A 20,116-nucleotide genomic window follows, 5' to 3' on the forward strand; every position below is an offset into this window, starting at 1 on the left:
GTAACACCTTGTCTCGGTTTGTATCTCTGGTAATATATTTTAAAATAGATGACAAGGGAACAAACATGACACATTTTTACCTGCACTGGTTACAGGATCTATGCTTTAATTATTGTAAAAGGAAATAGATGCTCACTCAGCTGAACATATTTTAAGCTCTCTTGCATTTGAGAACAGGTTTAATTTAGGAACCCATTAGAGCAAATGCAGCAGAAAGGTTTTTTATTTTTATCATAGGGTAACCTTTTGGTAATCACTTGCTAAATCATCAAAAAAATATAACATTTAACTCAGCATTTAGGTTATTACTCTTGTCATGTTGTACATTATGTGACTACAGTCACTAACTTGGCCTATTTTTTATCTTGAAAAAAAAGCACTTTGTTTACATGTATTCTAAATTAAAAGACTCAAATTGGTTTAGATTTGAACATATCAGTGGATATTCAAACGGCTTTGTATGTATTCCCTCTCAGGAGTGACTGCAAGACTTTTTGTCTGCATTTTATTAACATTTCTATATAAAAGAATTATTCATATATATATAATTAGTCACAAGACATTTGAAAGGATCCTGGTGGAGAAAGAAGAGGAAAACTATTTTATAAAGAGACTCTGATTCTATATAGTAAGATCAGCTTACTTGGAGCTGCTTGCTCTTCCTCTGATGGTTGTTCCTCAGTTTTCTGTGGGCGACCTTTGATTTTATATAACAAGGAAAGCAATCGGCCTTTGATAGATGTATCAGGTTCCTCCTCGTCTTCCTCCATGGGAATACCTGCAGAAGCACAACACAACAAGATTTTTAGATCTGTGTACTAGTTTCACTTATTTTAGATGTTCTCACATATGAGAAAAGAACATACATCACATACAGTGTACTGTACACCCTGTGTGGGATGTCTGTATGTATATGTGTGTGTGTGTGTGTGGGGGAGAAAGAGAGAGAGAGAGAGAGAGAGAGAGAGAGAGAGAGAGAGAGAGAGAGAGAGAGAGAGAGAGAGAGAGAGAGAGAGAGAGAGAGAGAGAGAGAGAGAGAGAGAGAGAGAGCAAGAGAGAGCAAAAAAAAAAAAAACAGATTGGGAGAAATTAACAGGAGTCGTACCACAATGGAGTCTCAGGTCATCGTGGAAGGCACGAAGCTCCTCTTGAATTTCCTCAGGACAGGGACAATCCTCTCCAGCACTGAAGTCCAGAAGCATGTTAATCTGGTGAAAAAAAGCACAAGAGCTTTCCTGAACAGGCTGCTATCATATGGCCAGTGGGTGGCAAATTTAAATAAGCAAATAAAGCATTTACAGGGTTTCAGAAACCGTAAATATTACATTGCTGCATCTGCTCAGTAAGAGATCTGTAAGTTGCCCTAGCTACATAGTACTCTGAGTTTAATTTCTAGCCAGTATATAATATGGCAAAATGTGTGTGCTATATTATTGTGTGAGATTATTGTATTAATAAAAGATGCAGAAGGAAGCAAGTATGACTCCGTGTAAGATGAATGGAGCAACGAGAGATAATGAATCTGCTTTCCAGGGGAAGTGTAATTAAAAATAGAAATGTAAAGGCTTTTGGGAATTGTTCATTCTTTACTCATTTCTGGACCAGTGGAGCGCTAAAGCGCCAAGCACAAATCAAAGTGAGAGAAATCTCACTCACTCTGAAAGCAAACACCAATTCTCTACCTCTGACTCAACTAAAATAGTCAATTAGATTTATGAAGTTGGTTTAATTGGAAATGTGCCCAGGTCCTACCTGATCTTGAGGAGGAGAACGGAATTCCTTGGTCTTCTTTGCAGTGACGGCAGCAGACATGTTGAGGGCCTGCATGAGTTCATTGTAACGAAACTTCTGGTTGTACTGCAGTTTGGCCACAAAATTATCTGAGAATGCCACAATAGCCTCGATACGCTGCTTCAGCTCACAGTCACAGAAATAGTGCAAGAGTTCACACATCTGCACGATAAAAAAATATATAAGATTGGGAAATGACACAAATGGAATAGTTTTCTTAAGACCCTAGGTGTACTATGTTTACTTTTCTATTTAAAGCAGCAAATAACGAATCATCAGAAATATATGTTAATAAGCCAAAATATCAGATATTAGATGTATTTAAATGATTTTAATTTTATTTCATTTAACTATGGGATTTATTAATTTATTGATTGATTGATTGATTGATGATTAATTGATAACACTTTATTCATTTTAACACTTGAATCAATACAACTGATTACACTCAGAACAATGTAAGAAGGTTTAAATAGACCTGTCCCTCTGTGGGAACTAATATAGATCTATACTATATAAGAACTATATAAATCTAATAACTATATAAAATCTTGGACACATGGAATTTATGGCACAGGCTCCTGCTGGTCCCCAGACCCATTGTCCTAGAAAACTTCTTGCTTTCACTAAATTACAATTGAATAATGACCTGATGTTTGACTGACTCAGGAAGGCTCTTCTCCAAAAGGCCTTTGGGTGGCTGCTTGTGCTCTTTGCTCTCTTCCTCTCCTGCTTCCACAGCCTTGTCCTCATTACTGCTTGCCTCTTCTTTTTCTGCTGGCTCCTCTGCAGCCACAATTTGTGTCTCCTCCTCCTTGCTTTCACCAAAAACATTGGGTTCAATAAGCAGAAGGATGATCCTCACCTCCTCACTACTCAGAGCACCCATAATCAGCAGAGTGGCAATTAGTTTGAGAATGGGCACAAACTGGTACTCCACACTTCCCCCTACAGGATCACGAATATGCGTCCCTCCGCCCTGCACTGCCTCTGTCAGCATGCTGATGGCCTTCTCCTTTAAAATGCCCAGCGGTATCTGTGGACTGTATAAGTGCTCCCGCTTAGTTGTGATGAAGCACGGTGGTGTAAAGTTGAGCCGAGGGCTAATGGATGTGCTCAGGCCCACACCAGGCAATGAGTGGTGTTTGGAGTCATCAGAGAAGAGACAGATGCTACAGGTCTCATCTGTAATGGGTATGATAAATTCATTTTTCATCATGAGCTGTGCTTCTTTTGCTGTCTCCAGGTGGGTGCTGATAAGAACATCGTAAAAGCCCTCACGTAGCTGTCCTGTCAGGAATTGATTGTCAATGGTGTAAAGGAGCTGCGATTGGTCAAGGTGGCTGCAGAGGGCATGTGCCACACGAGTGTTTCCCAGAGCACACAGAGCACAGTAGAGTTTCAGTGTATGATAGTGAAACTGTCGCAGATCTTCGTTCTCCGAGAGCTCCATGATGTCAATGCACCTGGAAGCCATTGGGGAAAAAATCACATCAACTTTTATTCACAACAATGTTTATTGTCTTTCCATGAGAATTTTATGTATGAAATAATACATTACTAGTATTTGCATATACATGAGTGTTTTTTCTTTTACTGAGATAGAAAATCACTTGCCTGTTCTCCTCAGGAATATGTACTGCCATCATCTGCAGGGGCTCCAGGCACTGCACAACCCAGCCATGCCTCTCACTGACCCGTGCAGTCTCCACTGAGAGGAAAGTGTTGGGCATCCTGCTCCACAAAACAGCTACAATGGTCTGCACATCCAGCCTTGGAGGACACTGTGGTTCTGGGTTATTGTGAAGACTTTTGAAAATGGCTGATGATAGTGGCATGGCATCCTAAATACAATGAATATATTATTATTATTATTATTATTATTATTATTATTATTAATAATAATAATAATTATAATATTATTATTATTATATACAATAAGCTTTTTAATCTTACATAATTGCAAGATATACTCCAAAAACTTACCTTGATCTTTGGAAACTCAAACTGAAACAGGTTGGGGCTTGTGGGTTGAACAAACACAGCAGGGAAAAATTTTGTGTTGGGCTCAACCTGATCAATGGTAACACATAAGATTAATTAATAAAGATTAATTAGTAAAAATTGACACACAGCCCAACTTTAATTTTTTTTACTATTCAGAACAATGTGTTGGTCGTTGAGAGGTTACACTAAATCTATATTGCTCTAAGACAGGGGTGTCAAACTCAGGCCCGGTGTAATTATATTTGGCCCGCAAATGCGTATTAGAGCTGGCCCGCCAGTGTATAGCGCATATACCGCTAATACTACAAATCCCAGAATGCTTTGTTAGTGCGTTGACGCGTCAGTCGAGACCGCTGAAAAACTCTGCGTACTCAACGCTGAATTTACCCGGAGATTTACCGACTTTGAAGCCCAGAAATGCAGATTTGCTCAGTAATCCGTTTGTGGTTGACTTGGAAAGCGCACCAACCAACCTCCAAATGGAGCTGATTGAACTCCAGTGTAGAGACACGCTCAAGTTAAAGTACGACTTTGTGTGTGCTGCACAGTTTCCATGTTTCCTCCCAGACACACTTCCCCAACTCTGTGTCCAAGCTGCTCAAATGCTCTCTATGTTCAGCAGCACATATCTGTGTGTGCAACTGTTCCCTTTGATGAAGATGAACAAAACACCACTCAGGAGTCTCACTGATGAACATCTTTCTCAGCTCCGAGCCTAAACCAGACAATGATGCACATTGGCTTGAACCAATGTGCATCAAAGTAAAACCAAGTGTAAAAACTGAGCTTAAATGAATGTTGTCTTTATGCACTTTTTCTACTTCAAGGCATGTTAACAGTTGAAAGTTTGCTTTTTTTTAACTGAAGAAAATTATTATTATTTTTGGTTGTGTTTGGCTGTGTTGTTGTTGCCCTGTGAAAAAAGGTTTACATTAAAAAGGAATTAGGTCTATAGAGAGAGACATAATAGGAAACGATTACCACTGATGTGTGTTTTATTTCAAATTTAATTTCTCATGTGTTTATAATATTAAACTTTGGTTGTTCCAGATTCAATGTTTATGCAAAACTAAAGTTTGTTTCCATATGAAAAGGTTCAACATTACACATCTGGAGAGACGGAAAACATGCACAATTGCAATTTTTTAATAAATATTGAGTTTGGCCCGCAATTTCATCCCAGTTTTTAATTTTGGCCACCTGTGAATTTGAGTTTGACATCCCTGATCTAAGACAAATGCTCCCTAGCACCAATTTGTATCTGGCACTGTTTCAGCATCTTGATTTAAAGCCCCAGTCAGTTTGAGAGATTAGAGGAACATAAGAACTTTTTTCCATGCAACGATGGATGTTTGGATGTTTAATTTTTTCCCTGTTCAGATTTTAAATGTATGAAATCCTTTTCCTGATGTGGTATGTACACCAGTGTAAGTGTATTAAATGCATAGTTACTGTTGGTAGTAGACGGATTAAATGAACACAACAAAAACTATTCATGATCATCAATCTCTGTGCATTCTTAATATTATAAATTTATTGAAATATTGCTCTGATCTGCATGTGGTCTAAAATGTATTTTATAATTGCATTTTGTTTCCACACATGCATTTCATATTAAATGTTTCATATTTTCTTAATTTTACTATCAATGACTCATTTTGTTTGTTTTTGTCAGGGTTAAAAAACTAAGTGCAGAAAAAAATGGCAACCTCAGTTGCATGAATTGAATTTATCTGAATGGGCAGCCCAGAAAAGCAAGGTAAACATCTGCACAAAACAATTCTCTAACTAAACATTCTTCATGGGACAACATGTGTGACTAACCGCACTCCTTGATAAATAAGATATGATTTGGAAGAAAGTAACCTGATATGCAATAGGCAGCTCCTTGTTGTTGGCAGAGAATGAAACAAGGCCAGAGGCCAGATCAATATGACATCCAATTATAAGGTCAGCATTAGCACGACCAGAAGAGCTGCTAGAAATGTCACCAGCGCAAACCATGTAGCAGTTACTCCTTCTCACACTAGATAAACAGAACAGAAAGACAACAAGTGAATCAAAGAATCGTGCAAAATACAATATAAATGCCATAAATGGCCAAAAATATGTAAACAACTGACCGATCACACCATTATGTGCCTGTTTAACATCCATTTACAGATTTTTCCCCCTTTACCTTTGCAGGTACAATAGATTTCACTGTTCTGTGATGGTTTTGAGGCCTGTTTGTGGAGATTTGTGCTTATTCAGAAACAAGCACACTAGTGGGACCAAGTGAGTAAGGAGGCCTGACCTGTTATCAGCAAACCAATTCATCCCAAGGATGGGGTTCAGTGGGGTTGAGGTCAAGCTCTGTTTCAGACACTCAAGTTTTTCCACCCTTTGTAAATGTCGTCTTTATAGAGCACAGGGGCATTGTCATGCAAGAATGTTTGGGACTGTTAGTTGCAGTTAAGGGGAGATATTAATGTTCTAGCATACAAAGACATTATAGAAATGTATGTGCTCAACACCTTGCAGCAAAATTGTAAAGCCCACTATTGTCGTGATGGTCAGGTGTCCACATACTTTATAGTCTATATTATGGCATATAAGAAAGATGGAAATTGAAAGAAACACATTGTAAACAAGTTCAATTTTCACACTGCACCAGGTTGCTCCATACTTTTTACAATTGCCATTTTTCTATTGTAGTTGATCCTGCAGTCACAAATCTTGATGACTGTGATTCATTCTCACTGATACTTTCTGACCATGTAACTGACCTTTCATGAACACGGCCACGCTCATCCCCGAGAGTTACAGTCACTGTGCGAACTTTGCTCAAGTTAAAATTCTTGCTGTAGTAATGATAGTCTGGTGTTACCCAGCCTACCCACACTGAAGCAGGGTCCTGACCTGCAAACACTCTCACTGAGTAGAAATACTGAAACACAAGCAAAGAAACAAACTCTGCCTTAGCTTCCAGTGGAAGAATTCCACTAAACTTGTTATGTAAAACTGCTTTAGACTACCAGCAAGGAATAATCTTTACAATAATAATTCTGTCAGGCAATTTGTGATGTAATTTATACCTTTGTAATCTTGCTATAATCAGTCTTTCCAATGTAGTCTTTCTTGGGTTTCTGACCATCAACACCCACCTCGTTCATATTAATGCCTTTTTTGGGACTGGAATAAAACTCAACAGGCATGCTCAAGCGGCAGTAGATCATATCATTGTTGCTAGCTTGTGTCCCAAAAGTCTTATGGCTAACCTTCAGACATGGTGGAGAGTCCACTGTCCCATCAATTCTAGTGACCTAATAAAGAAATATGTTGTTTCATCCAATATTTATACAGTATGTTTAATAAATGATATTATTATACCTTCAAGTCGAATATTTTCCTGTTCTGATTAGCAGTACCTCAATGTGTGCATGGTCCACTGGCACATTGACAAATGTAGGAAGACGTTTGCTGAACCACATTGTAATTTCTCGGTTCGTGTTGACGGCAAAAGGCTCAAAGCCCTCCTGAAGGCCACACATAGTGTAGTACTTAAAGGTGCTGGCATCCTTGCCCAGGTTCATGCGGCCAATCTGGGAGAGCCCAAGCGAGCAAACTGGGATGAAGCCTGAAGAAGGACAGATCACTAAGTGCTGGCATGCATTCAAAAAGGCTTTTTGCTGTCAGGATACTTTTCTGATTAGCACCAGTAAAATAGAATAAAAATGATAATAAAGAAAAATGCAATGAAAATGATTTATTTTGTATCATACACTAACCATCTTCAGCCTCAAAGTCTGTGAAGCAGAGCTCAGAGCCCTTGTTGGTGATAAGGATCTCTCCATTGAGAGTAAAGATAATGGATTTATCCTCCATGTTAATCATGCATCCCACCACATCACCCTTGTTCCATGTTCTCCCAAAAAAGTGACTGCCCATGTGTACACGTCGACCCTGTATGGCAGATTTTCCTTTTTAGAAACAACAAATGTGTGCAAATTGTTTGGTGAAGCAACATTATAGTAAAACTTACTCTGTAGCCATCAAAAACATAAGCTTGGTCATCCATGCCCAGTTCAATGTCAGGTCTGCAACTGGGCCGAGCCCAGCCTACGCACATTTCTCCTCCGCTCACAGCCTCAAACTCAAAATACCATTTCCCCGATTTCACCGCATAGCTCTTCTCCACACGAAAGAAACGAATATTTTCAACACTCTGCTTCTCCACCACATGGACAGCTGTCGACAAAGTGATGAAAAACAAGCTATCTATTGTGTTTTGACATTAAATATTGTTTTTTATAATAAATGCTTAAGATTCACCCTTACCCTCTTGGTCTGGGGGCTCAATGCTGTATCCATATCCAATTAGTGTTCGGATGGCCTCTCGAAGGCTGTCTCTGTTAGATTTCTTTGTGCGTTCATCTAACAAAGAATATGGCACCAACCGAGGATTGCGTCTGCTCTTTAAATCCTATAGAGAAGAATGAGAAATTAGACTGCATATAAAGAACAGTGTTTTGCTTTTTACATCATAACGTTTATGGAAGTTACAACATTTTAAAGCATTATAATATTACCTGCTGAATACCATAAGTCCATCCTTGCTTAATGCGATCTTTGGCCCAAACGTTATGAGCGTTTTCAGCCAGTTTATCAACCAGAACCTCCTGACCAGGTGTCAGTTTCACATCAGAAAGTTCTAGTGGCGAAGGCTTATAACCATTTGACATCACATATCTATACAATGAATAAGGCAAGATTAAAATCACCACTCCAACACATTCTTTTTCCTTTAGAGTTTATAATTATTATATAAAAAGAATCAGATTTAATCTAAGAGCAGCAACACAGCTTGCATAGTAAATGAATAGCACCACTTAAGTATGGTGGCTATAAGTACAAAGTACTTTACAAAACCTGGACAGTGAACAACTGTTCATTTTCATGCTGTTATTTTTATTGTATTTTTGTACTCTCTTGTTTAGTATAGTTCATTTTTATTACATTTTTGCCATAAATGTAATTTGCAAATAAAAGGTACAGTTGCTATTGTTTCTTTTTTCCATCAAAATCAATGTGTCCAATGTGATTACACACATAAAATAACATAGTATATTTTCCAAAATGTTATTAATGCATTACATATAAATAATTACTATAGTAACAGGCCACTAAAGCAGTACATGTAGGGACTTACTCTTTGGGAAGTTTGATCCTTTTCAGTTCATCTTCGGCACTGATGTTGGTTTGCACAACATGACTTCCCAAAGATAGTAAGGTCCTGCATTACCAAAAATAGTGTTCATATATAGTGTTTCAATATGCATTAAAAATGTAAGACACAAAAAGTGCAAATTTATAGTGTATATGCTCTGACCCACAGTGCATATTACTCTTAAATATATTGATGTTTCACCAAATGTAAAAACTGTTAATATTTCTGTTTTGTTTCCTGCCAAGCACTTAAACAGATAAATAAATAAATAAATAAATAAATAAATAAATAAAAATTTTATATATATATATATATATATATATATATATATATATATATATATATATATATATATATATATATATATATATATATATAATGCTGACTCAAAAATTATTTAATGCCTTAAATTGGACCAATTCAATTTCAAAGCCTCTATGTATTTTAAGCATTCTGATGGTTAAAATCTTAATCCTGATTGTCCAACTGCTCATATACACTTACTTTAATGTTTCTGTTGACATTTGCAGGTTATAATTTTTTTCAGTTTCTGGCAGCTTGGAAAAGTCAACTAGGCAAGGATGCTGCCTCTTGTTGTCATCACGTACCTTAAAAAAAAGAAAAAAACACTGGCATTTTAAATGCACTTAAGAACTACTGTATGCTCAATTTCCGGTACTCTCTGACTGGGAACTTTTGTTTTTGTTTTACCTTTAGTCTGAAAATCTGGAATCTGCTCTGTGTCAAATTAAGACAAGTCAAGAAAGCCATTTCATAACTAAAAGCATTTACTTCTACTGGTATGTTCCTACTTCAAGTGCAAGAAAATGTCACGTTGAGCTAATGAGCTCTCATTAAATCTAGATTAATCTGTGAACATCTGGAACATTGAAATCTTTTCCTCCCAATAAATGATTAGGTTGCACCTCTGGAGTAATGAAAATGTTCAACCTTAATGAAATACTCCTGCTGAGCACTTGGACAATGAGATGCTTACAGAATTTTTTAAAGAGCTATTGGGGTTTGAAACTCAGCTGCAGTGTGCCTTCTACTATACGTGTGTCTATGTCTCTGTGTATGCTCAGCCTTTTTTCACAGTTGCTGCTACACTAAGCAGTAGATGCACATTATGACAAGGCACTATCATCTTTTCTGGCCCTATTATCAGAAAATGAGATCTACATGCCCATCTGCTGGGTAGCAATTTGGGATGCTTATCATTTGTCAGGCAACCTGAATTCAGGGTGACTTTTCAATTAAACTCTCCTGGCTTTTTCTGGCTGGTTAATGTTAGAGGGAGAAGTGAAACGGCATGAAACAGAGATAAAGATCTCTAAACAAAACAAAATGGTGTAACTGCCTGCAGAGTAATTTGGTTTTTGGTGTAATTATTTTTGCTGAAGTGATTTTACATGACCCAGAAATGTCATATAGGTTTTCATACCTTGCCATAGGTCCAGCCAAGCTCGATTTTGTTCATACCCCAGAGTTCATGGATGTTCTCAGCTAGCTTATCACGCACATTTTCTAGGTGTGGAGGCAGTACAATCTGACAAGTGTAAAAAAGATGCTTCTTGTCATTTTGTATACACTTCCAAAACAAAGCTTATCTGTTTCTAAAAGCATCCAGACTTACAGTAGAGTAAAAATTTTAGAACAATTTAATAGTAATGAGAAAGCTACTAAAATATAGAAGTTTAGAATATTGGTTATTAGGGTCTCACTTGGCTGGTATTGACAGGGATGGGAATGAAGGATGCTTGAGAGAGTAATTGGGTTGTCCCCAACAAATCCCTCACTCCCTCCATATCTCTCTTATATTCCTTTACAGGCTCCACACGCATCTTTTCTTTGGGGAGAAGGGCTTCATAACAAGGAGCATAGCCAGCAGGGGGTAGGAACTTGAAGTCACCATGGCGACCACCCAACAAGAACCGAACCCTAGTGAACGACATGATGTAGGCATTGATTATGCACATAGAATTGTACGCATACTGAGGTTGTACAAACACATTGCCCAGAAATGCCTTAGTTATGAAGAAAGAGTGTGAAATAAGCTGTGAGTCTCAGTGTGTAATAAATCACAAAAATCCCCTCTGGAGTCTCAAGGTGAAAGGTAATGGACAGGAAAAAATCCCAAAGGAAAACTCTCTGCAAGTTTAATGTCAAACTACAAATTCAATGTTGACCTAAATATACATTTAAGCATTTCTACAGGACCCTGTGTCCCCATCAATAAATGGAACTGAATACACTTGTCTCTTGTCGTACTTCAAACTCCTGATACAGACAGAGTTTAGAACAATGTCGAAAATGATCCATTTGCCTGTTCATTTCCATAATTTTACACTTTTGCATATGAAGAGTTTTTATATTGTTGGTGGATATTAATGTACAAATATATCTATAATAATATTGCAGGACAGATGACCGGTCAGTAGTGGTGCTAACTGAATGACTCACTTGACCCCTGCTGAAAAGCTGACAACAGGGAAGAAGAAACCATCCGTGTTGAAGTCCTCGAACATTCCCTGCACAGGTTGGCCATTAATACGGAAGGACATGCTGGGGGCGCCGAGGTCCAGACAGCAGCTCACCACATCATCAGAGGACAGCAAGTGCTGGTTAATAGAGGCCACAGCCCGTGGGATTCTCCCTGCAACCCATTATCATTGTGTCATGGAGAGCTGCAGATCATATCTTCTGCTCAAGCCAATTTTAATAAAAGTGGAACAATGCAAAAAAAAACAAAAGTTTTATAACTTATGTTTGATTTAAAGTTTATTCAACCTTGGAATAATGAGCTTAAAAAAAGTGCTAGGCATGCTTTACTATATTGTGACTTTACTAATAACACAATATGCAATAGCTTAATGATGAGCACTTGACACAGATTTTAGGTTATCACTAGAGTTCAATTTAGATCAATACAAGGCCTTGTACTAAACAATAACTTCAATATTAGGAATTTAGACATAGGGCTGCCATTTTAAAGATTTCATTTTTTATTAACAAATATAATATCAGCATGTTAAGTATGTTGACCACATACTTTTAAATTTGCATGAACTTAAATACAAAGTATTTGGGAAATTTGTCATATATAATTTTGCAGAATTTATTTGTTGCTAAAAAAAATGGGGCTCATTCGACCATTGGATTAATCACATACATGATTCAGTATGCAGATCTATTATCTGGTCCTATTCTTTATATGTTCCATTTACCAATCTTTTTGGCACCTGTTTTCTGGTACTCTGCTTTACCGGTAATTTATTAAACTGTTTAGCAGTTCCAAACCCAAATTCCACAGTAAAGAAAAAGAAAATGAATTAATCAGAGCTATTTATGCACCTGACCACAGATGAAGTCCATCAAAGGCATAAGAGTAGAGATCATCACCAACACCATTGCCCCCCCAGCCCTCTCCACCCCCAGGGTAGGGAGCATAGCCTTTAGTGCTGGCCCAGCCTACACGGAGGTGAGTGGCTTCACTTGTGACAAAATGGTCCACCTGATCAATCATCAGCTCAAAGTACCACTTCTTATACTGAGCTGATCCCTCACTTACACCCAGAAAGATGTTTGGTCTCATGCTGTTAACAGAAGAAAACATGGTTTATAAAAAATTATTTTAGCAACATTTGAACATACAGTACAGAACACAGTGCCCTTGTATTACCTTTGCACATCATTGACCAAACGTGTTTGGAGCAGCAGATCCCTTCTGGGAAGCAGGTGGTCACAGATGATGTTCTGATTGGCTCGGACTGCCACTCCATTGCAGACACAAAGGGAGCAGAGAATATCCAGAATCTGCCGAGGGAAGGTTAGGAGAAACAGCTTTTTTAATAATCAAAACTTGTCGAAACTTTGACCAGTTCTAAATAGCAGCCTTAAGGATATATATTCCACCTACGTCCTTGTAATGAACTGAGTGAAATATAACAGACATTGCAATAATGAAGTTTTGTGGCAAGAGTGCGCACGTGTGTGTGTGTGTGTGTGTGTGTGTGTGTGTGTGTGTGTGTGTGTGTGTGTGTGTGTGTGTGTGTGTGTGTGTTTGATTTTGTTTATAAAGTTCGTAAACGTCTATTTTTATCCATGTAATAAAGTTTAATTCAGCTTACTATGTTAAAGTGTTGCAAAGTGCTATAATGTGGAACCGTACAAGAAAATATATTATTTAGTTCACTATTTCCTCTGATACCTAACATTGTGGAAAATGGTGATCAAGAAAAGAAGCTGTTGCATTTTTTGTAAGATTTTAGCATTGAACCTAAGCATTAAACCAAAAATGATTACAGTAGTCATGCTTTTTCAAAATAGCAGAGAGAAGCTTTAAAGAATTTACATTATACATGTGAAAATCCATTTTAAAGCGCTTCTGCTTCACACAAATTCATCATTTATGCCCCTCAAGCATCAGCAGGTTTTAGTGTGTGTGTGAGGCCAAATGCTGACCTTGTGGTTGCGTCCATGTTTATAGAGAAGGGAAATTATGGATCTAATGTGGTCTTTCTGGATGATGTTTAGAGCTTCCGGACTCTCCGTTAGGATGCAGTGCAGCGCCTCCAGAATGCCTACACAGACAACCATTTGTTTATAACACAGATATTTTTAAAGGTCTGTACACACTTACTTTGAAAAAATGTAGAGGCACAAACAAAGAGCAGAGGGTTGGGTAAGCATCCTATACTGCAGCCTCCTATTTATGTGCTCTGGGCCAAGAAGCAACAGAAACCAATTATGTGTGCAGCAGCTGGAGCTAGTGGAACGCATGAGAGTGCACTAAACTAAGCTACTCAGAATACAGAATGAGTATATATCTATGTAAAAACACACACACACACATATACATATACATATATATATATATATATATATATATATATATATATATATATATATATATGTGTGTGTGTGTGTGTGTGTGTGTGTGTGTGTGTTTTTATATATATATATATATATATATATATATATATATATATATATATATATATATATATATATATATATATATATACATACAGTATATATGGGCATGGACAAATATGGATGCTTTATTAAAATGTATGTTTCTTATTAGTGAGACCATACTGAACATAGAGCATGAAGACAAAATATTCTTGTAAATGTTTTACAGTAATTATGGTGTTTACATTTTTTTTTATTAGATTTATTTGAATCGAAATTTTTTATTTAAAAGTAGACATTTCAAGCTTTCTATACATGTATTTATTTTGTCTGTGAGACAAGTATTCACTGAGATTCAGGTTGTTTTATTTATGTGTGTGAAGAGAGATGACAGACAGAGACGGCAGAGAGCGAACCCTGTCTGTTTTCTTTATTTTACAAAAGCATAGCGTTTTGTTGTTATTCTTATTGTACACAAATAAAACCCTTTTAGACCCTTTACAGATTCGAATGATGTATTGCTCTTATCTGTACTATCAAAAAAGACAGTAATTTAAGTTTGTTATGAGGAAAAAATTCCACAAAAAGACCCCCAGATGTGTGTATGGCGAATATTAGCGTTTAATTTAAGATTTGGTGCATCAGTAAAACATTCTTAGTGATTAAAAAATATTTTTGGTGAAGTTTTTATCTTGTTTGATATATATATCTGAGTAAAGAAAGGACGTCATTAATAAATGTGTGTTGCATTGAAAGTTTTAATTTCGGCTCTTTTATATTTATCTATTTATTAAAAAATTTTATAAAAATGGTCAAACAGAAATGCGCGCTGCACTAATCGCGTGTTAACAAAAATTTGTGCCGTTAAAATTTAATTGCGTTACCATATTAATTTTAACAGCTCTAATATAAACACATAACTCTGACTGTAAAGTACCTGAGGAGGACTCCAGGCGTTCGAGTTTGCTGATTAGCCAGTCCAGTTTGCGGGAGAACTGTGTGCAGTTGGGTCTGTTTCCTCGAATCAGGGCAGCTGAAGAACAAAACAATGCCACAAAATAAAGATGGTGCATTTTCTTAGTGCATAGTAAACTTTACTTTTTAATGTCCTTTACAATTAGAGTCGCTCATTTACTTTAAAACTATTAAGAAATTAAACAGCAACTAAAGACAAAAAATTGAAGACACATTTCTAATATAAACTAAAGTCTAAATTGTAATCATTATTGTTTATTGAGTTAAACTGATATTTTGGCAAAGGTTATACCAATGCCAACCAGTTATATTTATCAAACTATAATATATAATTTCCACTAATATAATTAAAAGAAAAACGATTACTATTTGCTGATCTTTACATGCACACTGGTGTCAGGTTATGTTGTCATTTTGCCTCCTACAGTACATATCCTGGCATTCCTATGATCTTGCTTATATTTTCTTTATTCTCTGTTTCTCAGACAAGCCACATTTTGCTGTCCTCTGTACTGACCTTTGGTTGCTTTGTGAATACTGATTACCTATGTTGACTGGCTGCTTTGTCAATGCTGTGTTTACCCATGATAGCTGTTTTGGTCTCTGTCATCAAACAAGCTGTGAACGTTCACTAAGTCTACATAACATTTTGACATTACCTGTCAAAAAGTGAACTTTCGGAAGAAGAAATTACAACTTGGCACACTCATGGCATTTTCTCATCAGATGTACAAGGTAGTCATCTGAAATGGTTTTTAATTCACACGTGTGCCTTGTCAAGAATTAATTTGTGACATTTCTTGACTTCTTAATGTGCTTTCGACCATCATTTGTCTTGTGCGGAAGAAAGGGTGAGTACAGAGTCAACAGCCCTATTAGTCAAGAACTTTAAATGTTTCGCCAAGTACAGTCTCCATTACCATTAAACTCCAATACCATTACACTCTATAATAAAACATATTCTAATGAGGACTGTTCCAGAAAAGGAAGACTAATTTCCAGCCTCAGAAACTGGCAATATACATAAATGTTTTTCTGAGTGGCAGACATCTTTCAACATTCACTGTTCCGAGGAGACTGGATGTGTCAGACCGTTATGGTCAGATTGTTGCAAAGTGAATACTTCGGAAGAAACAGCAAGCAGGAGAAACATGATTGGTCTGAAAAACACAAGGAATTGCCATTAGACGGAAAGGAATGGGCTGTATCTTTGTTTGATGTACTGAGGGTAAACAGAGGGCTCTGGTATGTGTGGTTTTCCACTGTGAAGCATGGAGGAGGAGGTGTGATGTGTGGGGGTGCTTTGCTGGTGACACTGATAGTGATTTATTTTAAATTGAGAGCACACTTAACCAGCATGGCTAGCACAGCATTTTGCAGGAAATGCCATCCCAACTGGTTTGTACATTATAGGACTATGATTTGTTCCAGTTGAGATGTTTGGGATGAGTTGGACTGGAGAGTGAAGAAAAAGCAGCCAACAAGCATTCAACACCCCTGGGAACTCCCTGTGTATTTTGGAAAACTATTCCAGGTACATCATAAGGCTGACTGAGAGACTGCCAAAAGTGTGCAAAGCTGTCATCAAAGCAAAATGTGGCTTCTTTAAAGAATGGAAAATATAAAACCTATTCTAGATGATTTTCTACTTACATTTTTTTGTTTACTAAATAATTTCATAGTATTTTAAATACAATATTTTGTTGTATTATATATATCAGGATTGCAAATGTTTATTTTATTAATACTATTCTAAAGATAGTGGTAGTGGATCCAACTGTGTCTGGCATCACTTTAAAATGAATAGGCCCAAGCAGCAAGGCAGTTAATGAACCTGTCAAAGACACTAAAATGGGTTGATGTCAGCAGACTGATGGATCAGGCCCACAGTCTGGCCCTCAAGCCTCTCCTGAGGGTGACCTCCATATATTACAGAGAATGAACCTAAGGCTTGTTTAGTCACAATCAAGCATGGTGGACATGTCAGGCAATTAAAGTGAACAGTGGCAGGTTTTCACAATAACGTGCAAACAATCTTATAATTTATTTCAAACACTGTGTGAACTGGGCAAAAAGTGAGTTATCTTTCACATTTGAGAAAGTTGCCTGCAGCATACAGTAAAGTGGTATGATAGCCTCATTGTAATTGTTATTAATGTAATCTTGCCTCAACAAACTCTATGGTCACAACCTGCTGCTGCAACCAATATAAATGTAAATGCCATTATGTTAAAGCTGATATCCTTCACATGAACATCACATGTCACTGTTTCATTCCATGCACTGAAATACATGTTTTAAATCCTTACCACTGATGTATGTGTGTGCGCGTGCGCGCGTGTGTGTGTGTGTGTGTGTGTGTGTGCATGGGCGTAAATCCCGGGGGGGACGGAGGGGACATGCCCAGCCCCCACCCCCCCAATCGAGGGTTGTCGCACCCTCTATTATATGTATTCTCTATTATATGAAAAAAATATATGTATGTATACCTAAAATTATTGTGTAAGTAGAAAAAACCCCCGCAAAAATGCATTTAGAAACAGTTGAGTTCCCCCCCTCCCCTTCCTCACAGTGGTTTGACCCACTGCCTGCGTTCCCAGTTCATCTCACCTACTCTACACACACGAGTCAGGTGTGTGGCTGCGGCTTAATTAATGTTCAACTCTATTAACTAGGGTATTTTATTCACTTTAAATAAAGCGATTCTCTTTAATGTAGTTGATGCAGACTCATTCATAAATTAGTTGCGGCAAAAATGCTGATTACTGATGTAATTTTTCATGAATCTGCTCTATTAGCGATTAAAATATCACTTATCTAGTGAACGTTAGCTTGTTTACAATAGCTTGTAGCATAGTGCACTGACACTAACACACCAAAACCGTTTCCCATGCAGTGTTTTATTTAGGACGACTTGGCATAATGTTAATTTAACATTAACAGCCACAATTAGCATATTATTTATCTGTGCATTTACTAAATGAGCACTGTGCTACGTCCGAACTGACCACACTGTATTTTTTGTATAATCAATTTCTTTTCTGTTTCTAAGTGTCTTAATTAATTTTAAATAAAATTTAATTCCTTGTTTTTATTGTTGTGATTATTTTTTTTATATTGTTTTACTTTATTTATGTAAAGCAGTTTGAATTATCATTGTACTTGACGCAGTCTCCATGCTACAATAATAATAATAACAGAAACAAAGTGTTTCACTGTGGGGACACTGTGTCTTTATAGGTACAATTTGACTGTATTATTTGTGTCCCCCTTCAAATATTGCTCATGAGAAATTTTATAGTTATTGTCGTCGTTCCCCCCCCACTGTTAAATGAAATTCACGCCTGTGTGTGTGTGTGTGTGTGTGTGCTTCATGGCCTACCAAGCAACTCATAGAGCAGGTTGAGGATGTCCTTCCAGGCCTCTCCTGCCTCTTCACCTGCAAACTCCTCAAACTCAGCAGCACTGTTGTACACATTGAGCCGATCGATGCAGATAGAGACCAGTGTAAGCATTCCCTAAAATAGGAGGGAAAATAAGGATACATCAATCAAATACAATCTAAACCTTGCAGTACTATACATGTTTCTCTGAAATCATATATATATATATATATATATATATATATATATATATATATATATATATATATATATATATATATATATAAATATATATATATATATATATATATATATATATATACACATATATACATATATACATATAATTAGTATAAGGGGTGTAATGGTAGACTAAATTCACAGTTCAGTATGTACCTCAGTTTTATTTTATACAAATAAAATAGAATAAATCAAATTTATGCAATACAAAGTTCAATTCAATTCAATTTAATTGATTAAATAAAAGGAAAAATTACTTTAACTAGTTTACATTTTTTAAATCCCATAATACAGATGTGTATGTAAGCGTGTGTGTGTGTGTGTGTGTGTGTGTGTGTGTGTGTGTGTGTGTGTGTTTTACATTTAATATTTATTTTCTAAAGATATGTTCTACTTAACTGTTTTACTTATTTTCGCATAATTTAACAAGTATCATTCCTTCCAAAGAGGCAATCATTTATCTTAGACGGAATACTTGGAAAACTCTTGCATTGTCAATTTCAAAATCATTACTTTGATTGAACAGATAATATCCTCTAAACAGGAACAAATGCAGCTATGAATAGAAGTAGGTTTTTAACTTTCATCCTGGCACAAGCGAGTTATGAAACTCAAATAAAGGCCAGTCTTTGCCCTGGTTTAATTTAGTTTACTAAAAAACTTCTGGATTTAGTTCTCGTCAGTTGGAGACCACTCAATGCTGCTAGGGATGGTTCCATACAGACAGCCTAAAAATACTAATATAAGATTATTGGGGATGGTACCACTTAATAACCATATATATATATATATATATATATATATATATATATATATATATATATATATATATATATATAAAATATTATCTGCAGATGTGACAAGGTTGAAAAACACTATTTGATTATAAAAACACACATAGCGAATATTGGATTGTGCTTTTCTGTCACTGAATTTACCTCCTCTTTAAAAAGGTCCTGGCGTTTGATAAGTGAGCGGAGTTGCCTCTGCTTCTCCTCATGCTCCAGCTCTGAATCAGGCTGTTGGAAGTAAGTGATGAGGTCGTTTAGGGTCTGTAGTACCTCTCCCACCGGCAGACTCACCCCTGAAGCATTCTCACCCTTCAATTCATCCAGCCCTCTAACACCAAACAACAAGAGAACAAAAATTAATTTTCCACCTCTGTTTCTGTCAAGTCAAAATATATTTTCCATACTTACTAAAATATTTTCTACACTACTGTATATAGCTAAAAGTGTATTTAGACACCTGAACATCACACCTATTTGAACTTGGACACCCTTTTTAAACCATTATTAGCATTACTTTGAAGTTGGCCCACCTATGCATCTATAACAGTCTCCTTTATTCGGGAAAAGCTTTCTACTAGATTTTGAAGTGTGTCTGTGAGAATTTGTGCCCATTCTGTTAAAAGAATTTATTTTTGGCACTGTTGTCTGGAGAGAAGGCCTGTATAGCAATTGCTGTGCAATGTGAACAGGAGTACGATCCTGCAAGTACAGAGAAGGGACAAACACAAATTGTTGCCACAAATGAAAGCATACAATTGTTTAAAAAGAGTTTCTATGCTGTATAATTTACCCTTTAGTAGAAT

At 36.7% G+C, this 20,116-nt stretch overlaps 1 protein-coding gene across 1 annotated transcript in view; it reads right to left on the reverse strand.

Annotated features, from left to right (window-relative positions):
* ryr3 (ryanodine receptor 3) overlaps positions 1 to 20,116 on the reverse strand; it is a 79,434-nt gene that overhangs the window by 38,540 nt on the left and 20,778 nt on the right. The window contains exons 14-38 of the mRNA XM_083562181.1: positions 19,461 to 19,641; positions 18,282 to 18,417; positions 14,862 to 14,957; positions 13,472 to 13,590; positions 12,690 to 12,823; positions 12,362 to 12,603; positions 11,471 to 11,663; positions 10,732 to 10,948; positions 10,452 to 10,556; positions 9,512 to 9,615; positions 8,990 to 9,073; positions 8,370 to 8,529; positions 8,119 to 8,263; positions 7,823 to 8,028; positions 7,569 to 7,743; positions 7,209 to 7,417; positions 6,876 to 7,103; positions 6,567 to 6,727; positions 5,665 to 5,824; positions 3,778 to 3,864; positions 3,409 to 3,635; positions 2,441 to 3,257; positions 1,753 to 1,953; positions 1,106 to 1,208; positions 644 to 778 (exon numbers count right to left, since the gene is read on the reverse strand). Coding sequence (XP_083418307.1) covers positions 644 to 778; positions 1,106 to 1,208; positions 1,753 to 1,953; positions 2,441 to 3,257; positions 3,409 to 3,635; positions 3,778 to 3,864; positions 5,665 to 5,824; positions 6,567 to 6,727; positions 6,876 to 7,103; positions 7,209 to 7,417; positions 7,569 to 7,743; positions 7,823 to 8,028; positions 8,119 to 8,263; positions 8,370 to 8,529; positions 8,990 to 9,073; positions 9,512 to 9,615; positions 10,452 to 10,556; positions 10,732 to 10,948; positions 11,471 to 11,663; positions 12,362 to 12,603; positions 12,690 to 12,823; positions 13,472 to 13,590; positions 14,862 to 14,957; positions 18,282 to 18,417; positions 19,461 to 19,641 — 4,625 coding nt within the window. The remainder of the gene's footprint in view (positions 1 to 643; positions 779 to 1,105; positions 1,209 to 1,752; positions 1,954 to 2,440; positions 3,258 to 3,408; positions 3,636 to 3,777; positions 3,865 to 5,664; positions 5,825 to 6,566; positions 6,728 to 6,875; positions 7,104 to 7,208; positions 7,418 to 7,568; positions 7,744 to 7,822; positions 8,029 to 8,118; positions 8,264 to 8,369; positions 8,530 to 8,989; positions 9,074 to 9,511; positions 9,616 to 10,451; positions 10,557 to 10,731; positions 10,949 to 11,470; positions 11,664 to 12,361; positions 12,604 to 12,689; positions 12,824 to 13,471; positions 13,591 to 14,861; positions 14,958 to 18,281; positions 18,418 to 19,460; positions 19,642 to 20,116) is intronic.

The sequence above is a fragment of the Silurus aristotelis genome (genome assembly GCF_946808225.1).
Source record: "Silurus aristotelis genome assembly, chromosome: 15".
Classification (NCBI taxonomy): domain Eukaryota; kingdom Metazoa; phylum Chordata; class Actinopteri; order Siluriformes; family Siluridae; genus Silurus; species Silurus aristotelis.